General features: G+C 36.2%; 1 protein-coding gene across 7 annotated transcripts in view; it reads right to left on the bottom strand.

Moving 5' to 3' along the window:
* The window catches only part of sox5 (SRY-box transcription factor 5), a 251783-nt gene that overhangs the window by 57403 nt on the left and 178439 nt on the right, over positions 1–15941 (bottom strand). For all 7 annotated transcript variants that reach the window (XM_066705360.1, XM_066705356.1, XM_066705357.1 and 4 more), the window contains one exon: positions 3234–3320. In XM_066705360.1, coding sequence (XP_066561457.1) covers positions 3234–3320 — 87 coding nt within the window. The remainder of the gene's footprint in view (positions 1–3233; positions 3321–15941) is intronic.

Below are 15941 nucleotides of genomic sequence, written 5' to 3'. Positions count from 1 at the left end.
GGGAATTTGGTGGAAAAGCACAGAGGCCGTTAACACGTTTCATTTTCGGCTGTTACACAGAAAGAGGCACTGTGTCTGTGCTAAAGTCATTGGTCATCTTGAAATGTACACCTCTTGCTTTTTATCTCTGTCTTCCTATTGCAGGAGTACAAACACCCATTGTTTCTCCGCAGGCCTCAAAACCACTACCTTTATGAAGCCACATTCCTGGGCATTAAAAAAAAGAGAAGAAAAAAAAAACGGTGAGGCCTACTGACCCCACAGGAAGGTGCTAGCGAAATCCATTTGTCCCCAGAGGTCTCCCTCTCCCCATAACCCCAGCCCCAACAATGGACAATAAATGCAACTGTCATGGCAGACTGCAAGAAAAATAAACTAGCGGCTGTTTTAACAGCTTACTGACGAACCTTTCAGATGTGTGTGCATTTGATGATGACTGAAACAAGAAAGGACCTTATGTTAAAAATGTCAGGCAATGGAAAAGGGAGGGGGGGCTGGGAGGGATAAAAGAAACCTTTCTTTCAGTGGCTGTCCTCCAGTCGGGCTAGAAGGAATGTAGATTGTCTTTGGAGTTAACTCGCAGGGAATCTGCTTTCAAGCTTAACCTGGAGAGAAAAGGAGTGCTCTCCATGGCTCTACAAGATCACAGGGACTTTGTGATTTATTGTCTGTTAAACACCCCCTGCGTCCCTAGCTCTGTTTTCCCAGTACTTTCCCTTTCTCTAATGTGATTCGGGCACACACTGCGATTCTTATCACAGAAAAGAAATGCTGAGCTACCTGACACATGCATATGGCATCTGTACAGTCCGTCACATGACCATTCACTCCACACTCGCACCAAATCTATTGATTTGAATTGATCTCTATACAGTTACTTCAAACAGTCGTGAAAACAGACAATTAGGTAATAAATCAGCTTCCTTTAAGTCTTTAACAAAAATGTTTCAGGTCATGTTGGTGAGACAGGGTAATAAGTAATTTTCAAAACAGTGAGGGATAAGTTTGGAGTAATAGTAAAAAGTATTATATATATATGCCCCTTACATGTACGTTCACTCACTTATCTACAGTATTCACCACAATGTCATCCACCTGACATAAAAGAGTAATCAAATTTCATAACTCCATAGCAGGGCATCTGTTTTCACAGTCATGTATATGCCATAGGCATTTGTAGCATGTTACAAATATGTGCCATTGCAAATGGTCCAAAGTTTAAACCAAATGCCTGCACAAAGACCACTATGTTCCTCTACATTCTCCATACATTTCTGGAAATTATTTCATTGTGGATTTCATTTTTTATTAATTGTGTTTGTTTTCTCAGGTACACTTTTTCAATTTTGATGTGCACAGGTATATACATGTATTGCAACACACGTCTTTTTCTAATATTGCAATAATGTTTTGGAAGTTAATGCAAATGAAAAAAACAAAACCACATTAAAGATGGTATATGTCTCAGATTTCAGTGAATATTGTTTGAGGTGATAAACAAAATCCCACAATTTAAGAACTAGAATGAGATACAACACTTTGCATTAAGACAGGAGGAATAACTGATCAGAAAGGCACCATTTTTTTCAGTTTCAGGTTGTTCTCACTTTAACTACCAAGCACAAGTCTAAACCAAAAGAGGCACATTACCTTGTCAATTTCAATTTCAACAAGGGTTTGATAAGGTGGAATCCATTCTCATAAATACAGTAAGGACAAAAAAGATTCATACTGTCTGAATATGGTGCTGAAGCAGAAGGTTAAACAGATGATTGCTTTAGACTCATTAGTGCACATCCCCATTATGTGCCATCTCTTTCATGGGTCTACTGATGCAAAAACAAATGCTTTTCTATTTTTTTCCCTCCCAACCTTTTAAATATTAAACAAAATATCTAGAGAGAATGTGTTTTAAGACCTTGTACATCAATCACACTGCAGCAGTTTCATAACCACTCCGTACTTGACTAACAAATCAATAACTTGTTTCCTGCGACTAACAAATATCCTTAGGCAGATTATATAACTAAGTGCAAATTCCATCCCATAGTAATTAACCAATTTGTAACAATGTAATACTTGTCAAGAGCCTGAAGAAAACTAATTAATGTCTGTGCTTAAAAGATAACTCCTTATAGCAAAAACTGCGAACAGAACACAGCTAAGGGCATTTTGAATTTCATTTTGATTCTTCTTTTTTTCTTTCTGTTCCATAAGGTTAATTTCTCTGTGAATGAGGCTGATAAACAGAGATCTGCACTGCAGTTCTCAAGCCTTCACTACACCAGGTACATATTGAGGTACACAGCATAGCAGCTCACAGGAACTGGTTTCAATTGTCCAAAGTGTAATTTGTGAATTGTCCGTTCTCTGATAGGACTTTTTCCCTCATATAAGTTCCTTCGCACTTTACTTGTCTAATAGGAATCTTCTCTTTCTTATTATATTGTTATTATCCCTGTAAACATACAATCCCAAATCCAAAAAATGAAATCAACAACAAAAGAACAGATTTTATTCACATTTCAAACACGACCCTGAAAACCTGGCTACATCGTTTGGAAGCAAGTCTACATTGCTAGTTTATAAACAGCATTTCCTTGGAATCTTTCAAAACAATACAGAGCATCCTATGAAGAACATAAATATAATTTGAGAGACTTTTCCCCCCCTTGTGACTTTCGATTCTTTTCCTCCAGCTGGCATTATTCATCTCAACTAAGCGGGACACTTTTACAAATAAAATGTCATCGCAGTAGGATTATTGCGTGTGGTATTTAATCAATTAGTAAATCGTACAAATGAAAGAAAAAGATGAAATGCCTTGCTGATGAAAGCCTTTCATTGTACTAGGACCAGATCTCCATCAATACGAAACACATACGAGATGTTTTTTGTGGCAGCATTAAGCTTGGCAGTGATACTGAATCGAAGTACAGAAAGAACTTAAAACCTATTATTATTATGATTATGATTATTATTATTAATGCCATTAAGCAAGAAATATTCATGCAGCTTCACAATATAAAATGTATTTACCTTGTGTTTTATTTAGCACTTCCTGATTTTGTTTTATATATTTCCCTATTATTCTGCCTAGCTGGCTTAATTGTAAGGCCACAAAACCATACATTTGATTATGATTCAGTCATGCAAGTCCCTCCATTGAAGTAGGGGGACCTTGTTGCCACGAACAGTAGGACAGAATTGTGTGTCGAAACAAATTGAATTACCTTTAATTTCTCCAAAGTTCCCTGATCCCATGGCAAGGAGCTTGTCCTTCCAGTCCTTTGATAGAAGCTTTTCAATGCTGGGGGTTTCTAAGGAACAAAAAATAAAGAAAAATTAAAATGGACTACATCACAATAAAACTCATTTAAAGTCCATTTGCTGTAATAAACACTATCCCCCCCCTCCAAGTTCCTCTCACTAATGGCTTCATCAACAACCAGATAAGAGAAAAAAGAAGCATGGTTTATCACCTGCTGTTAGAAAATCATTAGCCTTTTCTTCCATGAAACAAAGCCCCTGTTAATGCAGGATGACAATGGATACATTATGAAACCACGCTTTGTTTTTCTAATAGATGCAAGGTCCTGCTTTTTTTTTTTTTTTTTATAAATTGCTAACCTGCCAAGGACAACTTATCAACAGAACTGAGGGAGAGGGGGGGGGGGGGAATTAAAAGAAGAAAAAAAAGGGAGATTTTCAGATATTGTAATGCAAAGAACCAAAGAACCAGTTTGCTTCATGTTACAGGGTGGATTTCATAACAGGGCTTTTGCAAGACTCCAGTGGTGACAGCCTTTGACATTTCTAAACTAAAACCTACAATGAATGTCTAATACTGACAGCAAATACATTTAAAAAAGCATGAAAAGTGTTTGCGAAAGCTCCTTATCAGTTGCAGGTAGATGCAGCGCTTATACAAGCAGACTTTCTAAAAAAAAAAAAAAAAAAAAAAAAAAAAAAAGTTGCAACATATTAGTCCCAATACATTACAGCTTCTGTAGTATTTATTACCGGATAAACAAGCTTAACACATCATTCTAACTACATTTCAAGCACAAATCTTACACAGCCAAACACAGTCTGTACTGTTTCCAAGAAATCCCAATTTTTTCTCTCTTCTTTTCTATTTTTCTGCATAATAGCATTGGGATGACAATCAAATTCACAACTATCTGTTAGAAACATTATGAGGATTTCAGAAATTTTAAAGCTCCTGATGATCTCTTTTAATCACTTAGGTACTCGCCAGCTTAAGCCTTCAAAGTGGTGCTATTTTTAATATAGCATATGTCATACAGTCTTCCACATTCACCTACAGTGTGTCTTAATGTATCAATCTGCCAATCTGTCAAAATAGGGAATCTGGCATTACATTTTTTTATCCGTTCACTTAATTATTCTCAAAATAAAAAAAGATAGCTATCTAATAACATCATTGGAATTTGTTTCTGCCTCAATTTCAATTATTTGCATATTTTCATGCTGCATATTTTGAATATTTTTCTTACATTTTCCAGTATCTTTTTAGGTTCTTAAATGAATGCAGCACAATATTTTAAGTTGTTTGTTTGTTGGTGGCACATGCGTGACATAAACTGCGCCTGTGTGCAATACTTTCAATCGCTTTCAGTCTCACAAATTCTTCCTTTAATCCCTATTTAAAAAAAATAACCGGTCATATTATTGTTTAACTGCAAACCTGAAGTGAAACGTGACACCCACAAAACAACCACATGGAGAGCACATGCTTGTCATTTGTATTTACAGCTTTGTTCTTTTTCCCTTTTGAATGACAGCCGACTTTAAAAACTGATGCAAACAATCTGCCAATAAACGTAAATAAGCAATAAAAAGTAACCGTGCAAATTCATCACATTTGTGGATAATTTATGAGACCAACTGCCAACTGAGCGTTGCTGTAATTGTACTGCTTGCTGTTCAGTTCAGATAAACACAGCCATGCACAGAAGAGAATTGATATTTTTTCTGGCACTTTTAGCCGTTTTTGTAAGTTTAACTCTTGGGATTTCCAAGTCAGGGGCCCTTTTATGCTGCTAAAAATAGCAAGTTTATGCTCTGATGCTTTTGATAGGGACTCCAGCAAATTCTACACAAGAGGGAGAGAAAAAAAAAGAAGAAATGTGTAACTGGACATGCCACTGGTAGAGGAACTCTGGTCTTTAAAAGCTACCAAACAAATCTTTGCAAAGCAAGTATGCAGCACTAGAAAATCTATAGTAATTTAACAATGGACAACTAAACCTCCAGGCATTAGAGGCAGCCCATTCTACTTTTAAGACTATTGTCTTCAACGTCTGTGACAAAGCTTCTGCCTGCAGCCAGACAACATTTTCTTTCATACTGCGGACTGAAAGAAATCTGGAATTTTTGGTCTGGGCTTCAGACACATAAAAGGGTAAAAAGAATGACTCTTTGCATATTGATATTGAAAAAGATGCAGAATAACCATCCACAGCACGGGACTAGCAACAATTTAAAAAAGTAAAAAGAAAAAAGGTTCATTGAACTGTTATCTCATGGCCACATGGAAACCTGCAATTCTCCAAACAAGGTTACACTACCTTAAACTTAACCTATTCCAGCAATATATCACCAGTTACTTATTTAGTATAATTAAATCTGAAACACAAAATGAACTGAAAAGTGGAAAGTCAATAACATATTTTGATTCCACTCAACAGTTAATTGTACCTGGAATGAAATGTGGGATACACAAAACAATGTATTTCTACATTATTATTAGTATTATAATTATATATTTTGTAAATAAAAATGTTTATTTTACTGAGCACACTGTAATAGTGGGGCAGTGATCTGGTGATTTTATTAGGATAGTATTAACAAACATCCTTAAAACCAACCAAACAAACCAACCCACCAAAAAAAATTAAAGAAAATAAATATAAAAAACATGCATCCACACAAATGTGCAACTTACAAGAAAGCTGTTTAAAAGCAAGGTGGGCCCGTGGCTTGAAGACAGAAACTTCCCCCAAAAGAGCAGGTACACTATATAACTATTTTCTCTTGCCTAAAGTCTTGCCTTGGAAACAGATTAATGGGTACTTCTATTTCTGCTGCTGCTGTCAGTGAGAATCGAATAATAATAATAATAATAATAATAATAATAACATAACAGAGAGAGGAGAAACAAAATCATCCCTCTTGCCAGAAACCACAACTTCCGTCAAGGGAGTCTAGCCTATGCACTGTCACTGCTCTCCAATCTCCCAGTCTTGAAGGAATCCCTGTAAGTTTTGGCCTTCACACAATATCCTCCTGTCAGCAGAGTCTCGCAGGGGGTGGGGGGTGGGAGGGTGCTGTACTGTATTCTATTACTGGGACAGAGGATGGTGTAACCCTTAAAAAAATCACGCACACTTGAATTTCTTGCAGCTGTATTGGAGTACACATTATCTAACCAATAGTCTGTGGCGCTCCTGTTTTTTTCTCTTGACAGCTGTCTAGCTATCATCCCAACAGGTGCTATTAGCCCCCCCCCGACCACCACCTCCTCCCCCTCTGCCTCCCCAGCACAACCCCCCCCCCACCCTTGTTGAACAATGGCACAGGCTTTTAAGGCAAAGAGCTTTGACAAGTGAAAGGGAACAACAAATGGCTAGGCCTATGCTTTTCTCCTGGGGTCTCTCTGCAGCCCAGAGTAATAGTTATTATTTTTATTTATTAACATTGCTGCCATTGTCCCCAGTGACAGCCGGGGCATTTTAACTATTAATAAAAATGGAAGGCCTGCTTTTTTTTTTTTTTTTTTTTTTTGCAACGGCAAAGTGCAGCGTTAATGAAGGCTGTCCATTTCGAACTGGATAATTTATATTGAGAATAAAGGTGGTTCAAGATGTTGTTAACAGCAGTGTGCGTAGATCAGACAGGGTCATTTCAGATGTCAGAGAAACATGTCCTTCTGTGGAAGAGCGTTACACTTTTTGACTGGCAGCCCCTATTTGTCCTCCACCCTTGTCAGAAAGGGGATCTGCAAAAGCATTAAAGTCACAACATACAATGATAATAAATCCAAATCTCTGCTCCCATGTCTCACATTATTATTAAGCTGTGGCTGTAGGAGTTGCATTGTTAGTGGCAGCAATGATACAAAATAATACTGCCGTATTATCGGAGCAACCAAAATTGATATTACAGCACTTGGGAGAGTTTTAGTTAGATGGAAACTGAATTGGTTTTGACAAGTTAAGAAATAAATACAGACAAGGCAATATAGCCTCTTGGTTTCGAAAGTCAGGACTGAGAACTATCACATAAGGAAGAATATCTGGGCCTCTAGTATTACAGAAAGTTAACTTAGCAAAAAAAACTAGTTTTTAAAGCATGAATACATACATAAATTGCTAGATTTTGAAAGTGCTCTTAATAGTTACTGAAAATAAAAGAATCACAGTTAAGCAGTTAAGATTATTCTTAACCATTGCTGCAAATTAGAATAAGTAATCAAAATGGACTCAATGAACAGTTGTTGAAAATCAGGAATGCCGATATAATATTCAAGCAGAAACATACATCGGTTTCACCATAATGTGTTACAACACAACATAAAATCTAGCTGTCACGGATTATTCAGCTAACATACAGTGTGTATTAACGTAGAAGAACATTAGTTTCATGCCAACCTGGTAGCAACATAACTTTATGAGTACAGGTAACAATATACCCATATTGTATTATCTACAATCGTCTATAAAAACACACAAACAAACAAATATTTGTAGCTTCAAAGCTCTTGATGTCTGATATGGTGAGAGACATGATAAAGTAACACATTAAAACCCTCTATCACACGTCTTTTTTGAAAGTGGAATACATTACAGGCAGCCGCACTGTTAGAAATCTCACTCTGCTCAAAGTGAACTCTCTGGTTGCGGGTGTCAGTTACTGTTTGTCTGGTGTCAGCATTAGAAAAGTGAGAGCCTTCAAAGCTTGTAAAGTAAGCACAGTGCTCTCTGTGTTGTGTGGCGTTTTGTTACAATTAACAATTGAAATACTTTTGTGGATGCTTTCATTCAAAGAAAACAGTGCATCGTTACTTCACCATACATGGCAAAAGATGAAAGGACACCTAATTTACACAACAACGTTTTTTCTCTTTTTTACACTCTGATTTTTTGCAATCGACATGTTTCAGTCAAAGCTGTCGGAAAACAGGAAAAGAAAAGCAATCAAAAAAAAGTTAAGAGTTCTTGCCTCCAGCAATAAAGTAGTTAAACACAAAATTCTGTCCTCTGTTCTTAGAGAGAAAAAAAACGACAAAGTAATTTCACCTATTGCTAGTTCAAACCAGAAGAATAGGGCATTAACCAAATTGCACACATGTGTGTAAACATTGGTATTGTTTGAAAAATAAAAAATAAAAATGCAGCAGCAAGTGTACAGCATGAGACAGTACAAAAATTGCCGTCTAAGCTCAGAAAAGGCACTGGTGACATGAGTTTGAATGAAAAGCTTTTGTGGTGACACATACCCTTTATTTCTTTTGTTTCAGGGCCGGGATGTCTGATGAATGACAAGGGCAAACTCTAGGATCACCTAAGAATCGGGAATTGTGGACTAGTGTTACAAGGAATTTAATAGATCAGAAAGGCACTGATTGGGAAAACAAGGCCATTATTCAGAATTTCCTTTTGTGAATAGACGTATGGGATGCCAGGACAACAAATGGTCTAATCCATGGAAAATGTAAGGCTACCTTGTGAACCAAATTCTCCATGGTGGAAGATAAATATTGTGCATGAAAAAAAATTAAAAGCACAATCTGGCATGGGAATGCTGATGCCTGCTGTGGGCCACTATGTTGACTTGAAAAGGGCGCTCATCATGTTGATTTGATCAATGTAATGAATACTCAGGCAGATTGGTTAATATCTGCTGATTATGCTTTTGCTAAATTGAGTAATTGTGAATGGAAAAAAAAATGTATGGGAGATTTGAAAGGAAAGAGACTGGAATTCACCTGAAAGGAACATGAATATATGTTATAAGTGTTGTATACGGTAGTCAAGAAAAAAATAAAAATAATAATTAACATCAAACAAACAAATAAATAAATCACTTCAATCGCACACTCACCCTACAGTAACAGCACTGATAATGCACATTAATCACCTCCTAATTTATAGTGTAATTCCACATCAGCTGCGTGATTTAGATTGTCAACAATGGGGGGACTTGCTGGATCATGTGTCATCAGGAAACTGTTGTATTGACATGTAAATTGTAAATACAATGCAATTATTTATGGATAATATGGGCACTTTATTGCCTCCCTGTATCATTTGCATCACTCCTCGGTGGCAGAAATGTTCGGAATGAGCAGTTAACTCTAGAACCCTTGGCAAATCTTTTGTAACCAAGCGACATGTACCTAGACAGATGGCTGTGCTGCCTTGGGGCACATTTGAACCTATTCAGGGACAAAACCTGTGATGTTTAAAATAGTGGGTTCCTAACAACTACACCACTAAGCCATTCTATTAGAAAGGGCTTCTCAGAGTGCTCTGAAACGTTTTCACTGAAGCCCCATGAGATTTCCATGGATCTTTCACTCTTTCCAGCAATGCCGATGATATGAGCGGCCTCTTTCGGGACCAGTTCATTGAGTTCGCATTATGCCAGAGCTTGCTTTGGCTGATGAGCATTCCTCAGACCATACAAGCTTTGTAGTAAATGTAATGAATTGCAGGGCATTTACATATGCATTAGTTCCTAGCGCAGTAAGTAGACTTGCCATGTTGTTAATGAACAGAAATGTGGTGAGCAAAAACCCAAAACTAAGAGAAATACAAGAGGAGGAAGATGACTATAAAACCATATCAGAAAAAATGAGGGTTGAGTCTTTAGAAACATGAATAACACAGTCACTCCTGTGAAAGAAATTAAACTATTCCTCAGTGAAACTGGTCAGTGTTTTTAAGTGAAGAAGAAAAAAAAGACTCCTTTTGAAGCTTCATGTGTGGGCTTTTGCCTGGTAAATCTTGCCTAGAAGTTTTTTTTTTCTTCACTGTTATTTAAAAAATTTGAGTGTGCAGTTTTCCCTTTCCACACATGGGTTTTTATTGACGCAAGTGATGTTTAGGGAAGGCTATGACAACACACAATAAAAAGAAAGCTTGTTCGGCCCTTAGCATATGCTAATGTGTTGGGAAACCAAACCTTTTCAGAAAACACAAATCTGTTTGAAGAATTAAAAAAAATTAAATACAAAAAATTACAGTAACGTCCATTCAAAAAGCACAAAACGGTATGGTGCGATGGTAGTACTGAAAAAAGGCCATTTATAGTCTGCCAGTTTTATTTATTTAAAAAAAAAAACTTTAAGGGTGAACTCACAGTATAGTATCAGGTCCTTCTTATGTCTGAATGTCCTGTATCTAGTGATTGGTGCATTACAACTGATATACACTTGCTTCTTCCTCTCAGCATTGCCTTTTGCATCTTTAAAGTGTGTTTTTAGTAAGAGAAGAAATACCTGGATCTGATGGTTAGTTGTTTTATCTCAGGCATAGGCTTGTTACACAGCATCTAACAACCATGCTTGCCTGACAATTTCGAGGCAAATGTATTCAATTCAATTAACATCTGTTTTCCATTCGAGCAGTAAAATTATTCTCCACCCCAGCCGAAATTAAAATGTATCACTAGCCACACAGACAAAGATGTGACACTAACTAGCTCATGTGCAAAGCAAGTGTTTCAACATTGTCTCCGCTAGATGTGCAATGTGTCAATACAAGTGCTGATTAGTGGACTCTTTTGGAAGAAGGTGAGGAAATGCAAAATTGACTGCCACTGTTTTGTTAATTTATTGAATAATTGTAATTAAAAAATATTGAGTCCGAAAACAACATATTTATAGTCACAGGCAAATAAAATATGGGGACCCTCTATTTTAAATCAAGAATATCTATACATATTCACTTTTGTAACACGTGAGGCAGAAAATATACCATTTAAGGGCAACTTGACTGAGGTGGTTCCTGCTTCATAAACAATCTAATCTCCTTCACCACTGTGCTATTTTTGCTCAGACATTCACCCTGACTCATTGAAAGCAGCTAAGTCCATTTTTCCTATTATCTCATATTTGTGAAGCCGGTAGACATTTCGTTTAAAAAAAATAAAATAAAAAAAGGAACGAAAGAGAGAGAGAGAGAAAAAAAAAGACAGGGAATCAGCCAGTCCTTTATATACAACAAAAGGGCCTCTGTCACCGAGCCAGTCCCAGACATAGTGGAAATCGGCCCACAGGAAAAGGCCTGGCTCCACTATTAGGCCCGGACCGAGTACAGTTACTACATTGACTCGTCTTGGCATCAGAACCTAGTGTTCCTGGCTTTGAGCTGTGAACAGGGGTCGGGATTGAATAACCAATTATACAAGCACTGACTGAGTTTATCTAAGGTTTGCAAACTGCTATAATAGTACAGTATTCACAGAGACTTTTATCCTATTCCAGATATGGTGTCATATCCCCCCTCATGCTCCATTTACATGTCACAACATTATGAGGGAGAATTATATGGTAGTAATACTGTCACACTTAATACTTCAGTTGTGTTATTAGGTATTCTTGGAGCTAAAGAGAAATGAACATACTTTTTCCCTTTTTGTACGAGTTAAATAGGAAAATGGTGATTTTCTTTTCAATTATTTTTGTTCTGTTTGGAAAGAATAACTAAAATGTTGAGTAACATTGGAAGGGATGGGAACATTAGGTGAGATTTTTCTTAGAAATAAGAAATTCATTCAAAATCTGTACTCATGTGTATATCAGTAAGAACAACATTTGAATGAATTCCTTTTTTCTAAGAAAAATCTCAATTAGTGATAGATATATCATAGGTTAAACAAACAATAACACCACCACCATAGGAAACAATTGCCATTCCTGTCTTCTGAGAAACCAAAACTTGGCAACAGTTTGGGGAGAAAAAAAAATCCCTATCCTCTCAGTGTATGACAGCTAAGCTAAGTCCCATAGAAGCAAAAGAAAAACAAGGAATCCCAAGTCTCTTTCCCAACATGAAAACACAGACAGCATCTTCTGTGATTTGTTTCAGATGATGATCCAAATTTAGTTATTAATAACCTCTGGTCTTCAATGCTGCCAGTTTGTATGCCATCTTACTTGTTACGAAACTTTGTACAGTGAAGAAAGATGCTTCTATAGATAACTATATATTAGTAATTATACTAATATATACTATAATACTGCACTTACTGACATAATTCAGTTTGAAAAGTAATACCTACAGTATTCATATGGACATCACTATCAAATCTAAAATATTGAATGCATCATGAATATAGCACATTTGCTTTATTTCAAAACTGTTTAATATTTGTTGAATGTGTGGTCATTTCCAGGATAACAAAGATGCCTGTAATTAATACATTCAGAAAATATAAAACCACCAATTTACTTTAGGTATTTCTGACTAAATGTATTATTTTCAGCTATTAACAACGGTAGCAGGAGGAAAACGTATCATGTCGGCTGCTGATGTCACCCTTATCTTGGAAGAGCATTGCTCCACACTCCTTGATGTGCTCAAATATATATTAATGACATATTGTCATTTCATTTCACCGTCTAACCTCTTATCAGACTTTTATCAAGGGCATAATGAACCCATTAGAATACAGAATCTGTAATACATCCCAAATTAAAAGCTTTCATATATATATATATATATATATATATATATATATATATATATATATATATATATATATATATATATATATATATATAGTGTATTAATTATCATAAGCTATTTCTCTAGATGGACTTTATTTCTTTGTGTGGTTTATGCCACACTGCCATTTCTATTATGCTGCTTATCATATCATTAATAGGTGCTTTAATTATTTTGTGTATAAATGGCCATATGGCCTGAAATTGAGATGATTGCAGAGATCAAAAGTAAGACCAAATATAATCAAGCAACAGAAAAGTCCAAATCTACAGCCATGATACATTAAAATGGTGTCAGCATACAGACTCCAAACCATGTTTATTTTAAAGAGAATACTGATGATTATTTTTGCTCATACAGTATAAAGTTATATCATGTCATCATTCTTTTATAAAAATATATTTTAATAATGCACGGGCAAACATATATCTATATTTAATTATTTGTATTATATATGTATACAATAAATTGACTAATATACCAATTTCAAAGTTTGTTTATTTGTAAAAAATTATTTAAAAAAAAAAAAAAAAAAAAAAAAAAAAAAGCATTAGCGATCTAAATTATTTTAAAACTGAATGTTCCTGCCTGAAGGTTACAGCAACCCCAGAACAATCCCAGACTGGGCTGAAAAAGTGGCAGCTGCCAGTCAGTGGCTGATACTGAGCTAGCCAATCAGGGCAAAGCTGAAGGATACATCCCTTACCTAACCAACACTATTATGGTCTCACATCCTGGCCTTTGTATTCCTCCTCGCCCATTACCTTGCAGGATTAACTTTTATCTCTAATCTCAATTCCAGCCAACTGTCAGGAAACCTAAAAGGAGCCTGTTTTTCTAATCTGTGTGTAATGATACCACTGTTCCCGGCTGATAAACATAAAACAAAATGGAATGACAAATATATGAGACTAGATTGGCCAGAGTCAGTGCAACAACAACCACAGGCAAAAATAATAATGTTACATACCCTGTGATTAATTTTTTTAATGAATAATATCTCCTATCTGGCAGATCAAAAGTGAGACAGACAGGCAAATACAAAAAAAATACATAGATAGAATCATGTTTGTGTTTGTGTTTTTGCATCATTTTTTTGTTTTGTCTTCAGAAACAAGAAACGTACACCAGAGTGGCACCTAAGCGATTCATTCACTTATCTGCCGATCTCGTTTCTCTACTTAATGTGGTTCAGCGGCATCTAATAACCTTTGTGCGAATAACACTGAACAATAGGTCGTGCCAGCAAAAAGGATGCAAACGTTTCACTGTCGTAGTGCGCATCTGTCACCTCTTATAAGAACTTTAGGAAATGAACCGGAAAGGCATTTTACAAATTAATGGTTTCCATGGGACAGATTGAAAATGATCCCCAGGCAAATAAACACCACTGAATACAAATTATATCTGCAGTCTTCTACATAGGACAAGGCTCACCTGGATATAAAACAGCATGCAGAATTGTTTTTAATTCTTAAGAACAAAAGAACAGTAGCAATAATAATAATAATCCTTCATCAAGTAGAGAAACAAAATAATGAAAAAAAAAAAAAACTGAAAAATTGCAGGTTTTTGTCCATTTTGTCGATTTTAAATTAGATCTACGCCTTTTGTGCTTTCTGCTCTGCATTTATTATAATAATTATTGTCAGCAATTGTTGTAGAAGTTGGGGTGAAGACCGATGACTTCTATCTCAATGTGTTGTGTTTTATAAAAGGCATCAGAATAGCAGGGCTTGTTTTTGCTGCTTTCATAACCTAATGAATATCCTGGTCGAACGGAAGCTACTTGTCAAAAGCACAGAACCAAAGGGGACTTACGAGGGGCTAATTAGTCACAGTGGCCTATCTGTGTCTCCAGTTGTTAGACTAACAAGAGAGCGATAGTCCTTAGTTCCTTCAGCAGGCCCTCAAAGTAGAATTTTAAACCACAATACCTTTCTTTAAAAAAGACTTGAACCAAATGTCTCTACGTGTTATATTCTGACAGCAAATCAGGGCATCGCCGCAATCCTGGGAGCCTCCAAAAAGCAACAGATGTACAGTGCAGCATACTAGCGACATATACTGTAGCCATAACTTCATATGTTGATGAGAAATAGATACTGAAAAGAAAACATGATAGCGAGATTGTTCCAGCAATATCCCTGTACAAATCTTATCAGGAACAGCAAGGAAAGCAACTGAGGTTCATTCCCTGTAAAAGCAACAACAACCACAACAAATACTTTGTGTTTTAAGCACAAGGTAAGGGTTAAAAGAATGCATTTCTTTTTATGTGTAAATTCCTGTTATCAAAAGCATCCAGAAAAGTAGGCAAAGACATATTTGTGGCTCCTAACCGAGCAACCTTGTCTCCTCTATAATGGAAAATCATACTTTCAATCTGTCTAGTAGGCCATAATCCCCCTCTTCACTCTGTCCTTCAAATTGTGCAAATCTATCCAGCAGTTGTCATAGCCTGGGGCCCACAGTCAAAGGCCTGCATTCACAATGTTTTATTACATCACTTAAAGGTGACAACAAATGAATAGAATCTGTTTGTCTTGATTCTTGATGTGTTTTCACACACACAAAAAGTAGACAGGATCCCTGTACAGCAAATTGCTTTCAGCTCATTTCCAAGTTTTCCTTTAAAACGCGCCTGTCAAAGCTCCTGACAACCACTGACGGACCCTACTTGCCTGGCAAATTGCAGTTACTTTATAATTAGGAACCAAATCAAAATCGGAATGGAACATTGCACAGCAGCAGTTTAACGTTACTCTAGAAATCGTAGCTGACAGATTAATATTATTATTATTATCATTATTTTTTTGTAAATTCATTTATTAACTTCTTGTTTCCTTTGCTTTTTACTTATTTCTCTCCCTCCGGCACTGAGCTCAGAGTTATTCTAGCCTGGCAGGGTCCTTTTAAAAGTTTTTTGACAGAGCCTTTTCTGAACTGAAGATGAATTGAGGAGCCTGGCTGCAAACATTTCTACGGCTATTTTTCCGAAGTCACAAGTGGTTAATTTAATTACCAGAGGTATTTATATTTCTATACGAGGTTTCAGACCTTGAAATTATGATTTCCCATTATATTAACATTTCATTACAGGATGAAAAAAAACAACAACAGCAGTGTTTCAAAAAGCTTTAAAGAGTACTTCCATGCTAAAGAGTACTTTATTCTTCACTG

The sequence above is a fragment of the Amia ocellicauda genome, chromosome 5, assembly GCF_036373705.1.
Source record: "Amia ocellicauda isolate fAmiCal2 chromosome 5, fAmiCal2.hap1, whole genome shotgun sequence".
Classification (NCBI taxonomy): domain Eukaryota; kingdom Metazoa; phylum Chordata; class Actinopteri; order Amiiformes; family Amiidae; genus Amia; species Amia ocellicauda.
This window is presented reverse-complemented; position numbering and strand designations above follow the sequence as displayed.